At 57.2% G+C, this 15,317-nt stretch overlaps 1 protein-coding gene across 2 annotated transcripts; it reads right to left on the bottom strand.

Annotated features, from left to right (window-relative positions):
* Positions 1–587: 587 nt before the first annotated feature.
* Positions 588–15,182, bottom strand: LOC102458541 (flavin-containing monooxygenase 5-like). Of its 2 annotated transcripts, none has more exons than XM_006128807.5 (8): positions 11,205–15,182; positions 8,257–8,445; positions 7,737–7,899; positions 6,606–6,748; positions 6,147–6,346; positions 4,686–5,038; positions 4,226–4,298; positions 588–2,478 (listed from the first exon to the last, which is right to left on the bottom strand). In XM_006128807.5, the coding sequence occupies exons 1-8, from the start codon at positions 11,415–11,417 to the stop codon at positions 2,115–2,117; spliced, it is 1,698 nt and encodes a 565-aa protein (XP_006128869.3). In that variant the 5' UTR covers positions 11,418–15,182; the 3' UTR covers positions 588–2,114. The 2 variants fall into 2 exon arrangements, with proteins under 2 accessions (XP_006128869.3, XP_075772447.2); XM_075916332.2 differs by lacking the exon at positions 11,205–15,182 and adding an exon at positions 9,067–9,299.
* Positions 15,183–15,317: the final 135 nt, after the last annotated feature.

Below are 15,317 nucleotides of genomic sequence, written 5' to 3'. Positions count from 1 at the left end.
GTGCGGGGGGCTGCCCAGCCCCCCAGGGTGTCTGGGCGCGGTGCGGGGGGGGGCTGGGCGGCCCCCCAGGGTGTCTGGGTGCAGTGCGCAGGGGGAGGGGGTTGGCCACACGGCAGCCCGGGGCACGCAGACACTGCAGGCTTGTGGATAAGCACCGCGATCTGCGGGGAGGGGTCCCCGGGGGCCAGCCTGCGAGGGGGGCTCCGAGTCCCCACGAAACCCGTACTTGGGCCGCCCTGATGGGGGAGTTCCTCCTAAGTTAATATTGTCCCAACGAGCGGGAGAGGGGGGGCTGCACCCATCTGAGCCTTCCCTGGTTAAGGGGGAGCCCTCAGAGCCAGGCCCCCAGAGCCCACGACACCCCCTTTTACTAGCTGAGATGTTTGCTGCAAAGGTGTGAAACTGAACATTAGGAAGGGCCAGGCTGGGGGCTTTGCACCATGGAGGAAGCTGATCAGAACTACGCGGGGCGAGGCAGTACCTGTAACAAATACCTTAGTGCATTGAGCTTCCCTGGCCTGTTTTATGTTGCTTAGTGACTTATTTGGTTCTTTGTGCTTTTACTTATAACTACTGAATAAACTTAATAACATCACTTGTGTTTATTAATAAACTCTCTGTAAACGTTACCTGGGGAGGGGACAGCTGTATGCACCTCTGCTTACAGAAGGAAGAGGACGCATAAGGAACAACGCGCGCTTAGCCCGTATAAACCTTAATGCAGAGTGAGACGGATTCATCCGGGGTTCCGGTCTGTGTCACTGCTGGAGCAGGCCGGAGGGCTGGGCTCAACAGGACAGAGAAAAGGGAAGGCAGGAAGTCTGGCTCGGGTATTCCAGTGACGGTCACTTGGGGATCTCTGTGACCGGACCAGCCTGTTACACTGGGAACTTCCCAACACCTGGTACAACACCGTCTACTGAGATCAGTCTGGCTAGCACCACGGTCCTTAGGAGGCTGTGTGTGTTTGGTGACAACGACGAGCCACTTCATTTCCTCCAACAATCTCAGCCTCTCCTCATCCCCCCTTGGTCCCAGATAGACACGAGCCAGGCTTTGCATGAGGCCGGAGGGTAGGGCTGGCCGCCAGACAAGCACAGGACAAGCATTGCAGGCCTGCCAGCTAGCAGAAGGGTTTCTCTGGGAAGGGCCCATGGAAGGATCCCATGTCGATGGAGAGGGTTACTGGGACAGGCTGAAGTAATGGCAGTCAATGCACAAAAGCAGACAGACCAAATGAAATAAAGCAGATCAACAGATCCAGATAGCAGCAGGGCGCTTGCTTTAGCTTCACGTGAACCCCTGTGGGCTGCTGGGACAAACCTACCCGGAGCCAAAATCCTCCCTGGCCAGGGATTCTACAGAGCTCAGAGCCTTCCCCCGCCTCAGGCCTCCATCTCCTCCGCGTGAGAGGGGCCGAGTCCTTACACAGCCATTTGCCCCTAGATCCGCCCCTGCTACAATGCAGCTGGAGCTGCGGCTCCCCTCGGGGGAAGGAGAAGCGCAGTGGAGACTGGGCCTGGCTGCCTGCTGGAGTGGATACACACACGCAACCCCCATGGCTGGACTGGGCGCTGGGTTGCTCTGCAGAGACCAGGGAAGCCAAGAGAGCACCTGTGGGCAGGGAGCGGTTCTCAGCTACACGGAGAGGAAGCTGGTTTCTGGCTCTCTCCGACGGGCCTGAAACGGCCGTGGAGCCCTGCTCCGATCCAGTGAGCACTCCAAACTGCAGCAAGCATGGGAGCTGGGAGACAACAGAGCCCACAAGCCCCTCCTGCCCTTGAGGCCGGAGAACAGCCATGGCTCGATTTGCCAGGGACGCCCCCCAGCCCAACTGCGAAGCAGCCAGCAGCCTGCCACTCGATCTCCAGCCACACGGCCTGAACCAGGCCAGGGGAGACTTTGGGGTGGGGTGGGGGGGGATTTCTCTGGTTAGATCTCTTGTTGTGCGGTTCCAAAACAGGGCTTGAGTGGGCTTGACAGGCCTTGTGCACCCTTTGTATCTGCATCAGAGCCAGTGTACCCGACGCTGAGGGCAGGCGTGCCTCGCGGAGGTAGCTGACCGCAGAAATTCCCGTCCTAGGCCAGGAAAGAAGGCAAACCATGAACTGGGCTCACGGCTTGAACAACAACACTTGGAAATAAGCAAAAATTACAGCAGCTAAAGCAACAATGGGAAAAATCCACAAGTAGCGAGGCTCCAAGGTACGCGTATCCTTAGCTAGGACTCTGGTTTTCAGAGGCTTAATAATCCGTTCTCGCTGGCTCAGGATGGCGTTCCTGGCTCCATCCCACTTCCCCGGCCCTTGCAGGCGGTACTGGTACGGCGTGCAGGGCCCAAAGAAAACCTCCATGGCCAGCTTTGGATCCGTGAGGAAGAGCGACAGCAGCTTGGGCTGGACTCCGGCCAGGCAGGCCACTTCATCCATGTACGGGACGTAATCCGCCTGAAGGGTGTATCGCTGGCTCTTCACATACCTGCAAGGAGAGAGAGAGGCGCAGGTGTCTCTGGAGTCTGGGCAAAGGCTGATCGTCCCGACCAGGAAATGACATGGCTCAGGGGCCAGCAGCCTCGATCCCTCTGTGAAACACGAGGAGAAGGGACGCGCCTCTGCCCCTTAGCAGGCTAGACGACTGCCACTCACTGCAGCATGAGAGCCTCTTTCTGTTCCCTGACGGACTGAGAGAAACTCACCCCTGCACAGAGATCCCTTGGGCTGTAATCATCTTACAATAGGTTTCAGACATGTGCCTCTGTCTGTCTGGCAGTCCGTCTGTCCAAGAACCGCTCCTACACGGTCAGAGTTAGGACCACCGAATGGGACAGGCAGCTTCCTTTTATCCTGACTTAAAGCAAGGTCAGGGTTTGGTTGTGCCAGGACAAGGGGATGTGCCTGGAATGGGATTGTTTCTCATAGAATGGACAGGGAGGGGTCTGGCAGAAGGGACCGTTCTACTGCAGAATGACCACTGGGGGGCAGCAAGGGGCCAGAGATAGGGACTGCTGTAACCCCAGCAGGAGGCAGGGGTGGAGAAAGGGACAGCTATCTCCTATGTATTTCAGAAAGTTTGTCCGTTTGTGTGACTGTTTGTCTGTGTGTCTGTCTGACATGCACCCTCCCCTGGCTGTGCCTGCTGGCGCTGCAGCGGCCATGGAGAGGCACTTCTCACCTGGCCCCGAGCTTCTGCGGTGAGGGAGGGCTGGGGTTGTCCTGTCTCCCGAGGGCAGCCTGCAGACTGACCCCCTCCTCCCTAGCACCACCCCAGAGCAGTGATCCCAGTGAAGAAAAACAAAAAACACTTATTTGAGCTAAGGACCCGAGCAACACCTGGCAAATCGTCTAGCTGGGGCATAAGCGGCATGTTGATCTTGCATGCGGGCTGGGGGTGAGTTTCACCTCATTCTCCCCAGGAGAGCTGGATACATTCAGCTTTGGCCGGAGACTGACTCTGTCTTCTGCTTCAAATCTTTATGTGACACTTCCCCATATGACTCAGCCCTCTCTGCCTCAGGAAAAGTTAAGGCTAAGCCTCCTGAAAATTAAGTTGCTGCCCAGTGCTTAGCAGCAAAGTAAATGAACACCCGGCCAGCCACAGAGTTGTCCACACTTGCAGATGTAGCTTGAGTTGCATGCTATTCCTAGGGGCTGGAGAGTCAAGGGTTTTACGACCTCGTGATGGCGTGTTTAATGTGAGCAGTTGCTGCCCTTATTCAGCATGTCTGACTTCTTCCGTTCTCCTCAGCAGACTGAAGCCAAGGAATGCCCTCAGTCAAGATGGCCACCATTCCCCTTGCAGATTTTTTAGTGGTACGGCCTGTTCCTGGCATAGAGCATGTCCGGACCCACTGGGAGCAATGGAAGCCAGGCAGACATCAGTGAACAGAGCTGCCTCTGTGCGGCCAATAGGTAGGGAAAGTAGAGGGGGCAGGAGGAATTGGGGCGAACAGCCGTGCGGGACGGGATTCTATAACAAGAACAAGGCAGGTGGATAAGCCCCCTCCCCCAGCCCTTTCCCTTGTCTCCAGTGCATAGCACCCTTCTCTGGTCATGACGTACGACCGCGGGAGGCCTGGTGCGTGGGTGCATGGAAGGCAGCGGCTGTTGACAAGGTCCCCGTGCGGAGAAAGGTGAGCAGAGAGGGAAGCAGCGACGTGGGTGGGAAGTGGCTGCCCGGGAGCCTCCCAGCATGCCCAGTGGTTACCGAGCCACATCACGGTTCCTACCGTTTTGCCATTTCCTCTCTCTTGCGGGCAATGTCGGCCTCCATGTCGCTGGCAGAAGGCAATCCGCTCAGCCCTGGCAGAGAGAGGGAGTCAGGAGGGAGAGCCACCAGGTGCGGTCGGACACGGAGCGCACAGCTCCAAGGCAGAAAGCGCAACAAGGAAAAGACAAAACGCGCCAGGGAAACGAGCGTTGTTTCTGCCCCTGCCCCCACCTAAACCCTGCAGCAAACCGGCTCCCGTGCCCCAGGGACCCTGGCCATTCAGGGGGGCACTGGACTAAACCCCTCGGGCTCCTCTGCATCACAAAGAGGCAAAGGCGTGGCCAAGCCGCCTGTCACTTGGAGGTGAGCAATGGCAGATTCTCCACCTGGAGAGCCCTGGCTTTAGGATCTCCTGGGGCAGCTCAGTCCCGACTGTGCCCAGCAGGCACTAGCCTAGTGCCACGTTTGGGGTCACGTACCTTTGAACACACGCGTGGCCCAGCGAGCCTGGAGTTCCGCAACGGGCATGACGGCCCCCAGTACCTGGATGAGGCCAATGAAAGCCAGAGTTGGCTTCTCCAGCTGCGGGGGGAAGGTGAATTTATACAGGGAGACCTGGTTGTCCGTCACGCTGACACAGTCCCGGAGGAAGGGGAAAGAGAAGCTGTAGCCCGTGGCGAAGACAACCACGTCAATGTCCTCCTCTCTGGTGCCGTCTTCAAAGATGGCGCCGGTTTCGGTGAACTCCCGGATGTTGGTTTTCACCAGCACCTTGCCGGAGATGATGCAGTTCGGCAGGTCGTCGCTGAAGGTTGGGTGCTGGCTGGAGAACCTGCATGGCACAGAAATGGCAAGGTCCTTTTGGGCGGGAGGAGAACACGGGATGGGCAGGACACCTCGGGGTATTCAGACCATCCTGCTGCCTGTGCAGGCTCGTTCCATGCAAAGAATTCTAGTGTGTGGTCCGGTCCACACCTCCACCACATCATCTGAGGCAAGGGCTGCCTTTCGCCTGGTCCCTTTTAGATAGTCAGCCTAAAGGATCTCCCTCTCAAGGCTGCGTCGACACTAGCACTTATGCCTGCAAAACTTTTGTCGCTCTGGGGCGTGAAAAAACACCCCCCGCGATGCTTGTTTTGCTGGCATGCACACTTGTCTCATCCCGGTACCACTCTGTGTACTCCCACAGAGCGCGCAAAGTCATTCCTCCCCTTGCTTGGCATTTGCATCCCTCAAGGCTCTTTGTATCCACAGAGCTTCTGGGCGAGTTAGTCTGTCGCAGGAAAAACTTACAAAACAACAGAGAGTCTGGTAGCAGATGGCTGGAGTGTGGGATGTCCAGAACTAAGAATAAAAATCATTATTCAATGATTCTTGGGTCTGGACACCCAACACTCCGGTCATCTGAAGAAGTGGGCTGTGCCCACGGAAGCTCATGATACCATCGACATGTTTGGTTAGTCTGTGACGTGCTCCCAGACCATGTGCTGTTTAAGTTTTCCCTGTATCCAGAGAGATAGGCATGTTCTGGAGGGTAGCCCTGGGGAAAGAGCTAGGCCCAGGCGAGGCAGATACTTAGAGCCCTGCATGGATACAGTGTTCGTCCCCACGCCTCTAATCTACCCACGACGAGCGAGCAGGGATCCATGGGTTTGCAGGGCTCTACAAGCGCTCTGATTTGGCCTGTCAGTCGCCACGAGAGCTGGGACCCTGGCGACGGTCAGAGATTGGCTCGAACCCAGGCCTAACGGGAATGTCTAGCTGCAGGTTTGCCTCCGCCCTTCCATTTTGCCTTGGTGGGGCCTGTGACTTTGCCCCCCCCTCCAGGGCTGGTCACGTCCCAGCTCTCCACTCTCCTGTGGCGTCCGGGTGCAGAGAGGTAAGGCGGCTGCTTGGGGAGGATGGACGTGACCCTCCCTCTTGCGAGCGCCACAGCTCACCTGTGTGCAGGCTGCAGCCCGTAGAGGGCATGGTTGAATTTGGCGTTCAGTTTCTTCTCTGAGAAGTAGTTAAGCAGGGGGAGAGGCGCAATGCGTCTGAGGGATTCCTCATAGCGAGTGACATGAATTGTGTCAATGGGGTACCCTTCTTCTCCAACCCGGCCGAGTATCCAGGCGCCCCGCCTCGTGCTGAGGAAGACCTGAAGGAGGGAGAAAGAGGAGCCGTTGGGAGCCGCGGGCTGTCAGCGAGCAGGTCTCCCCAGGGGGCGAGTGGCTCACATCCCGATAGTCTCCTAACCCGGGCGTCGTCACGCCTCTGTCCAAACTGGCCTTGGAAAAGGGTCCGAAAAGGGCAACAGAATGCTGAGGGCTTTGGAACGGGTCCCATGGGAGGAGAGATTAAGAGGACTCGGCTGCTGAACCAGCGCATGACCCACAGTGACACCCCCTCACGCCAACCTGCTCTGCTGTGTGGCTGAGCTCCACGGCCAGGTCCGTTCCCGAGCTGCCAATGCCGACCACGACGACCCTCTTCCCCGAGAACTCCTGGGGCTCCTTGTAATCCCGGCTGTGGAGAAAGCGGCCTTTGAACGTGTCGATCCCTGCCAGGAGAGAGCGGAGCAGCTGTGGGTGGGCCCCAGGCCCCCGGCACTGCCCGGGGGGTCCAAGAGACAAGGGGACAGCAGGGCTGCCGGGGGCCCTGCCCGTATTCCTTGTGCCTCGGCGGGAGCTGCACGCACAGCACCTAGACAATCCAGGAGCTGGAAAATCCCTCCCCTCGCCGTGGGACTTGCGATGTCGTCATCCTGCTTGTTCTCCGGCCCTTCCCCGGGATGGACGGGGACCCCCGATTTCCAGTGCCAGGGACAAGCCGAAAAAAACCGTCTTCAAAACGCCGTTCAGGACTGTACGGGAAATGAAGCCGACGTGGGCCCAAGCCAAGCGCTCCCCCCCTTTGCAGGTCCCCTCTAAAGCCCAGGTCCTGGAGGACACTGGCCTGTGGATGACACTGCTCTGGGGGGGGCAGCATGAGGCTGTATTTGGCCTGGAATCCGCTTTTCCTTGCTCACAACATCTGCGCCCCACTTCACTGTACCCCTCGGCCCACACGCACCACGGGGCTTTTGTGGCAGTGTTGGGAATCTCCTTTCACTTGTCAGTGTGGCATGGGTACCTCCCCTTACACCTGCCAATAGCCACCCTGCGCCACAGGCCACCACACCGAAATCTTCCACTCGAATGTTGTTTGACGTTGTGTTTTCAACTGGCCCGGGAGGCCCGGCGGGGTACTGGCTGCACTGTGGGGTCTCCCTGACCTCGTGGCCTGCAGCGCGCGACTTACTGGAAATGCGGAAATATCACTTCCAAAATCTCCTGCCTTCTGAGCGGCCCTAACTCGGAGGGGTCTTGTAAACGCCTCCTCCAGGGTCCAGGCCTCCAGCACAGACCTGGGCACCCACCAGGAACCTCCGCAGACCTACTGCTGCCCCGGGCCACAGGAAGGGAGGGAGGACTGGAGGTTGAAGGGAACGTGTGGAGAGGCAGAGACACCGACAGGGTTACTTGTTACTTTTGCTCTCCGTGAGGTACCTGGGAAGGAGGCCAGCGGCAGATGGGCGTGGGTGTGGTGGCCGGTGCAAACCATGACCCCATCGAAGACGGCCGAGTCCTGCTTCCCCTCCGTCTCTGTGACCACGTCCCACTGGCCCGAGGTGGAGAAATCCGGGCGCTTTGTCACGCTCACCACATTGGTCTGGAAGGAAAGGGGCAGTCCCAGACCTGGCGCCCGGACACTTCGCCCGCTCCCCCGACGCTAGCCACCGCCCTGTGCCCGCCTCAGCCAGGCAGCACGAGCCCGGCTGGGACCAGCCGCAAGAGGGCCAGCTGGGCTCTGCTGGGTTTTGCCTCGTGGCTCCCCCAGGCTCCCCGGCTCCCCCAGCGTCTGGGGCTGCAGCAACTCTGGGAGCTGGGCTATAACATCCCAGAACAGCCCCTCTGGCTCTCCCTGCTCCATGAGCATGAGCGGTTTCCTCATGGGGGGATTTTTCCACCCAGACCCGCAGGCAGGCTCGCACACTGTCCGAGCCCTGTTCGCGGCCGGTCTGCTCACCTGGAAGCGGACGTGTCTCAGGAGGCCGAAGCGCTCGGCGTACATGCGGAAATACTCCATCACTTTGGAGTGGTGCATGTAGTTGGGGTAATCCTCCGGGATGGGGAAGTCACTGAAGCACATCATCTCCTTGGAGGTGTTGATGACGACGGATTTGTAGATGCTGGCCCTGCCCTCTTCGGGATTCTCCTGCAGGAGGGGGAGGACATCACAGAGCGTTACACTGGCCGTGCGGCCTGCTGAAGAACGAAAGCGCTACAAGAGAAACCGCCAGAAATACTGGCTGTGCCGGCAGAAGTCGAGGTGACAGTCGTCTCTCAGGGCTGCCGTTGTCACGGGGCACTGGCCCGGGGTGCAGCGGGAACACAACGACACTTCTTTATGTGTCCTTTAAATCCCCTATGAGGACGAGAACTACAAGCGCCCGGAGCAAAGAGATCTGAGCCCCTTAAACTTACAAGAATTACAGGGGAAACAAATGCCAGTGACTTTAGGAAGGGATCGTAAAACATAGCTGGCTGGCTGGCGTCATTTCCAGTCCTTAGAATTATTGGCGCTGGTTTCTAGTCCTTCCTCAGAAAAACCATGTCTTCGATTTGACTGTTATGCCAGGTGCCGAAATCACAGAGCGATGGTAGAAAGAATCGAAGGCCTTGTTTTCACTGCCGGAAGGCGGCGAGTTGTTTACCTCAGGCCCAGGGAGACTAATGTGCCTGAGGTTTTCTCTACGTAAATGCCCTGTAAAGACCAGGCATTTTAGTTTGACCAGGAATTGAACGTGGTCTCTGGAGAGGGCAGAGCGCTACTGACCTCCCAGGAAATCTAAAACTCCGGGTCCTCCCTGTCTTGGCCTGCACAGGCTTAGTGATGCTGAGGCAAACAGGGGGCTTTTTCCAGCCGCGAAGACAAGGCCTGACTCGGTGAAGCTCGGTGCCTACCAGGGCGCTGCTCACACAGGTACACGTAGGGTGCCCAGTTGTGGCTGGTGGATTCCTGCGGGTTTCATCACAAAACATAACCCCGAATTAAAGATTAATCTTTAACTTCCGGAGACTCGGGCAAACCTGGAGGGTGAGAGCCCTCGGGACGCTGCCCCAGCTACGGCTCCACTAATGTGCTTGCTGATAAGGAAATCTGGCCATGAACATCACTGTAAAGCTCAGAGGAAACTGGGCCCCGCGGGTCTAAGCTGAAGGGGGCAGCAGAAGCAGCTCGGCCGTGTGTGTTAAAACCAGAGGGGGTCTCCTTCCACGTGCACCGTCTTTCGGGCCTTGTGGACCTTGGTTACAGCTCTGCAGGCTCCCGCAGGCATCGGGCAGGGGCTCGGGCTGCAACAGCCCTTTTCGCCGCGACCCCGATCATACAGCTGCACCGGGGCTCCAGCAGGGCTAACTCTGGGGCAACCTAGCTGGTGTTCGCAGAGGTTTGTTCAGCTCCCTGGCGCGGTGGGGTCTGACACCCGGCTCCTGGCCCTCGATTGTTTTCTGCTCAGCCGGGCTGGCCCAAGGGTTTTTGGCACTGTAGGCAAACTATGACTTTGGCATCCGCCTGCCCCAGATTCAACAGAGAGAGAAATGAGCAGTGTAGAACGAAGTGTTGCCTTTATTTACGTGCCATTCGAAATAACAATGTCCGAGTACAAATACATATTGGTTTTGATTTTTTTCTACTTTTCCTTAACCCTAACACAATTATACTGCCGGCCCGAGGGTAAACCAGCCGGAAGCTGACACCTCCAAGTTTTAACCATTTTGACTTGTACACAGTGATTCCGGTGAGTGCGCTAAAAAGTTGCCTTTCACTCTTCCTTCCAAAAGAGCTGCTGTTGGGGAAGCGGTGAAAGCCTTTCTTCCTTGGCACTGAACGGAGTCTGGTTTTCAGTTGTAGCCCTTTTGCACTGGGCCATGGATTTGTGTACACGCTGAGAGCTTTGCAACCTTCTTTAAACCTGTTACCGAGTCCCACCCACTACAGTGTCTTTGTGGGCACAGCACCTTCGGCATCACAGCGAGTCACACAGCAGAACAGCTGTTGCCAGAGCCCGCTCCCAGGCGGCAAACCCGAGACACACTTGAACTGTGTTTCCATGCCCATCTGCGCGCCGCAATGTGAAACAAACAACAGAGCTCGGCGTCTGGCGATGGTTCACTGTGGACAAGCACGATATTGGATACGTTCGTTTCTGAGCGAGAACATGTTCAGAAATGTTCTAAACAGAGAAAAAAAATTCCCTTCTGTCTAACCTGGCACCCCTTAAGGCTTGGGATCTCCCTATGCCAGGGGTGTCCAAACTTTTTTCAAAGAGGGCCAGATTTGATGAAGTGAACATGCGTAAGGGCCGACCATTTTGCCTGACATTCTTTGAACCATTAAAATTAAATGCAAATTAACTATTTTATGCAAAGTTTATTGCAAACAGCACACTTTTCATTTCATCACATGGATGACAAATCTAAACAGGTGTTAAATCACTCTGCCTTTCATATCTGAAGGCCAGATGAAAAAAAAAATCCAGGAAGCTGAAATATGTGTCAGGAACATTGTAAAGTACATGACATATTATTGGTAATAAAGGTTGTCTGTCAACTTTTAAGTTCAAAAAATATGAACAGGAACATAACACCAAGTATCCATGTTGTGTCCAAATATATTTACCAACTGACATTAACTGAGATTTTACAATGTATTCATCTCAATACATATGGATTCGTTGGGGGCCATAAAAGATAGATATTGCCAAATTACCTGTGGGGCCGTATTAAACCGGAACACAGGCCGCAATTGGCCCGCGGGCCGGACTTTGGACATGCCTGACCTATGCGGTGGGGCCGGCCCTGCTTCCAGGCAGCGGCTGGAGCGTGCCGAGAAACGCTGGTGGACAACGTCCCCCGGGGCGAGTGTGGACACGCCTTCACTTCCACCGTGCGCAGCGAGAAACTAGAACCCACCTCAAATCTCCAGAGCCCCCCGATGTCGTGGCTCCTCTCAAAGCAGGTGGGCTCCAGCCCCTCATCCAAGCAGCATTTAACGGAGCTCAGCCCACAGACGCCGGCTCCAATCACCGCAATCCTCTTGCGCGCCATGCTGCCGGCCTCTCGGCGCTGGGTCTGCCGCCAGGGACGGGGGGACCTGCGGGCGCAGCTCAGAGCCGAGAGTCGCATGCGCTGCAGGCGGATGGGGCTGAGCTCTTAAGCAGAGCGAAGCAGCGAGGGGTGGGGCACAATAATTGCTACCTTGGCAGACAGGATTGACCGGGTTCCCGCAGCCGCCCTGAAGCACATCCACCCCACTGCATCCTCCCCAGGAAATGGGGGCGCTGCCATCACCCCCCACCTGCCATTAACTCTTCCCCCATCCCCCCCAAAGAGATCCTCTCTCCTCCAAGTCCCCCACCAGCTCTGCCCACACATCTGTTCCGCCCCCCAGGCCCGTCATCCAGCAGTGCCCCAAGAAAGCCTGTCTCGCTCAGTTCTGCCCCACAGCCCATCAGCCCTGCCCCGGGGCCCTCCTGCTACGGCCTGTAGCACGGCAGCTTTCTGGGGCACTGCTGAGAGGATCCAATCAGGGCAAATTACAGACCCTCCTCTCTAAGGCCCCCCGAGGGCTCCGGGGAGTGAGAGGCCTCCGCATGGCGAGTGACGCGGAGCAGAGACCCCGGCCCCAGGACAAGGGCGGAGAGGTGCGAGGTGGGGGATAAGCTGCCGTCGGAGGGAGCTAAGTGAGGCGCTCGGACGCCGGGAGAGGAGGTTCACTGGAGCGTGGCTGGGGCGCCAGGCTGGCCTGAACGGCCAGGTCCCTGGGTTCACCTACGGGCTTCCTGGGCTGGGTGCCAGGGGGCTAATGAATCCGCCTGTTCTGGGGAGCTGTGTCCCCGAGGCGTGGGCCAGTCTCTCGCAGGAATCTGGCTCCGCCGGACTGGCCCAACAGAGCTCACGGGGTGAACAGGGTCGCCAGATGGTTCAACACAAATCCCGCCACACCTGCCGTTCCATCCCGTCTGGCTGGGAACGCGCCCCACACTCCTAGCGTCTGGTCTAGTGTCTCCCTTTGGTTCCCGGCCAGAGAGCTCCAAGGCTGGACTGTCCGGTTCAAAAGCGGACCCTGGCAGCCCTAGGGGAGAAGCAGGAGGATGGAAGTCAGAGCGCGATGAGGCTGCATGGCCTACTCTGGGGACCTCGGGGGATCTGGCACGTCCAAGGGGACCGTGAAGAGCGGGGGCCTGGCACCGGTCCTGGGGATCCCTGATGCGCGGTACGTTCAAGGCCCCTGGACTGAAGCACGAGGGCAGAGCAGGGAGCTGGCTGCAGGCGGGCGGCAGAGGCAGCTGGCCCTAGCGCTCCAGAATGCCAGGCGGACAGACGCAGCACTAGGGACGGGGCTCTCTCCTGCCATCTCTTGGGGACCCGCGGGCACTGACAGCGCGCGCGAGGCTCCCCGTGCACCCTCGCTTCCAGGCAGTTCCGAGCTCTTGGAGCCAGACAGAGGGAGAGAAATTCCTTCCTTGCGTAAATGGTGAGAGACTCGTGCCTGAGGTGACTAAGCACGGCGTGACGATTTCATGTAAACCTCCCAGGTTCCCCGGGTTCTATTCCCGGGACAAGCGGCTCAGTATGGATATGTCCGAGGCGCCTCTTTCAGTCTTACGGCGGATGCGCTGTAACACGGCACATTCCAGTTCACCACACACCCAACTGTGGCCCTAAGAACTGAAGCAGGCCCGCTGTGTGTACACGCCAAAGGCTATGTCTACCTACAGCTGTTTGGCGGTAGTTCGGGGAGGATATGCCGTATTTGTAAGTATGCCAGCACCAAAGAGGGCGAGTCCCGGCAGGACGACGGCGTTGCGGCCAGCACCTCTCTAAGTCATGCCAGGTCAAAATGTGACTGTCAGTACTTATTTATGCGGCACTTTAACGACACTGCCACACCAAGGTTTGTGTCTTCTAGCAGCGCAAGAGATATTTAAGGGAAACAGGTGCCAGCACCGTGGTTGCTCCAGTAAAGCAGGCCCAAGTCCCCGGTGGGCTCTTAGCAGCCACGTGTGACAGTGGAGGAGGGGCTGTTCCTGGCCAGAGAGCGTGCGAGTGTAGGGAGGGTTACAATGGATTTCTGCTAAAGGTGCAGGGAGGCAGCTGGAAAGCCACAGAATCCAGAGGAGCAAGTGCACGCTGGTCTTCATTTCCTACGCAACCGAGCAGCAAAGGAGCATTTCCAAGTAAGTACAGATGACAGCAAGAGAGCAACCCGCCAGCGATCTTAAGAAGTAGGGCACTGAGGCGTGGTGGGTACACCCTCCCACTGGCCTGGTTCTCAGAGGTTTCACGAGCCATCTCCTGGCTCCATCACGCTTCCCTGGCCCTCCCAGGCAGTACTGGTATGAGGTCCAGGGCGGAAGAAAACCTCCAGGGTGAGTTTCGGATCAGACTCATCCCACTCACAAGGAGGAAAGCAAACCTCAGGCTAACCAGTGGGGAAGGAGACAGCCTGGGCTTACCCCGGCAGGAGAGAGAAGCTTGCTGTGGGTTTTACCTTTAAAGAACACCTTTCCAAAGGCTCCAGGTCTGCGAACAAGAGGGCTGTAACTCCAGGGAGAAGCCAGAGAAGCTGGCTGTGTACAATATCACTGAATGGTAAACAGGAATAGAGTGCGGTCTCTGTGACACTCAGGGTACGTCTAGACTACAGGCTTTTGTCGACAGAAGTTTTGTTGACAGATACTGTCGACAAAGCTTCTGTCGACAAAGAGCATCTAGACGACATTCAGTTCTGTCGACAAAGCAAGCTGCTTTGTCAACATGGCAGTGTAGAGGCAAAGGACTGTTTAGATGCAATAACGCCTGTCGACAGAACTCTGTCGACAAAAGGCGTTATTCCTCGTAGAATGAGGTTTACCAGCGTCGACAAAACTGCTGAGTTCTGTCGACGTTATGTGGACAGAACTCAGCGGTAGTGTAGACGCAGGTTTAGTTTTGTCAACAAAACCCTGTAGTCTAGACACACCCTCAGTGACACACACCTGTGATGAATAGCTTTGTGAGGTGTCTGGGCGAACGTGGCGTTAGGAAATATCACCACTTAATGATACTGTGTTCTAAAGTCTGCGGCCAAACAGGGAGAGGCAGGTTCCCTCCCAGACAGGAAATCAGGCGGCTATCTACCTGTCTCCTGTGTCAATTACACATGGTGGAATTAAATCAATGGAAGGCTCGTTTCCATACAGGGGCTGGGAAGCCCACAGGAAGAGAAGAACAGCAGGAGATCTGCCCCCGCCTAGAAAAGCACTCTAACCACTGGGCTCCCTCAGGCTCTCCCGCTGAAGCTGGCACGCCTAAGGCTATGTCTACACTGTAGCTTTTTGGGTGGGAAAACTACGCAAATTGCTGTCCATCGTCGGCGTAGCTTTTTCCGATTGCTTTTCCAGAAGAGGGTTTTCCCCGTGCAGAACGTTTGGCCCCGTGTAGAACGAGGCACACAGGGCTCCTCGAAAGGGCGCGTCTGCTCTCCCGTGCACAAAAGGGGAAGAGCAAAGGGGTTCCCTGGACACGGCGGAGTTTTCCCGGGACACGGCCGCAGTGTAGACAGAGCCTCGGAGCGGCTGGGCAAGAGAGAGTGAGCATGCTGTCGCCCAGTGGCGAGGCACGCACCTTCCCAGGCCCTCAGGGGCTCTGACTCTCAATGTGTGGGTCACTCGCTGATTCAGAGGGCTGGTGCTCGGTGAAAGGCTGGGCCTGGGGAGCCCTGTCCTTCAATCCCACGATCTCTGCCACTCAAGGGCTTCCCTGGGGTGCCTGCCTCAGTTTCCCCAGCAGCGCTGCCTCAAGATGCAGCAGGTCTGTGGCAGAAGTGCCATTCCAGGCACAGGTGCCCAAGCCAGCACGGGGCCTAGCAACCGTTAACGAGCACATGTCCAGTCTCCCTCCCGCCACAGACATTACAGCCGGTGGAACTGTTGCGTGCAGGTCACCGAGAGAGGAAGGGCGGGAACCGGTTACGTCTTGTGTCATAACAGCCCCACCTAAACTTCCCGTGCCGGTCTGCGGCCTTTGCAGTCATAACAAATA

The sequence above is a fragment of the Pelodiscus sinensis genome, chromosome 9, assembly GCF_052426305.1.
Source record: "Pelodiscus sinensis isolate ZL-2025 chromosome 9, ASM5242630v1, whole genome shotgun sequence".
NCBI lineage: Eukaryota > Metazoa > Chordata > Testudines > Trionychidae > Pelodiscus > Pelodiscus sinensis.
This window is presented reverse-complemented; position numbering and strand designations above follow the sequence as displayed.

What these genes read in the sequence shown, in the direction of transcription:
- LOC102458541 (XM_006128807.5), bottom strand. Translation starts at nt 11,417, where the DNA reads ATGCGACTCTCGGCTCTGAGCTGCGCCCGCAGGTCCCCCCGTCCCTGG. An exon ending in TGAGACACGTCCGCTTCCAG is followed by an intron (nt 7,900 to 8,256) that starts GTGAGCAGACCG and finishes CTTTCCTTCCAG; the next exon opens with ACCAATGTGGTGAGCGTGAC. An exon ending in GGCCACGCGTGTGTTCAAAG is followed by an intron (nt 4,299 to 4,685) that starts GTACGTGACCCC and finishes TCTCTCTGCCAG; the next exon opens with GGCTGAGCGGATTGCCTTCT.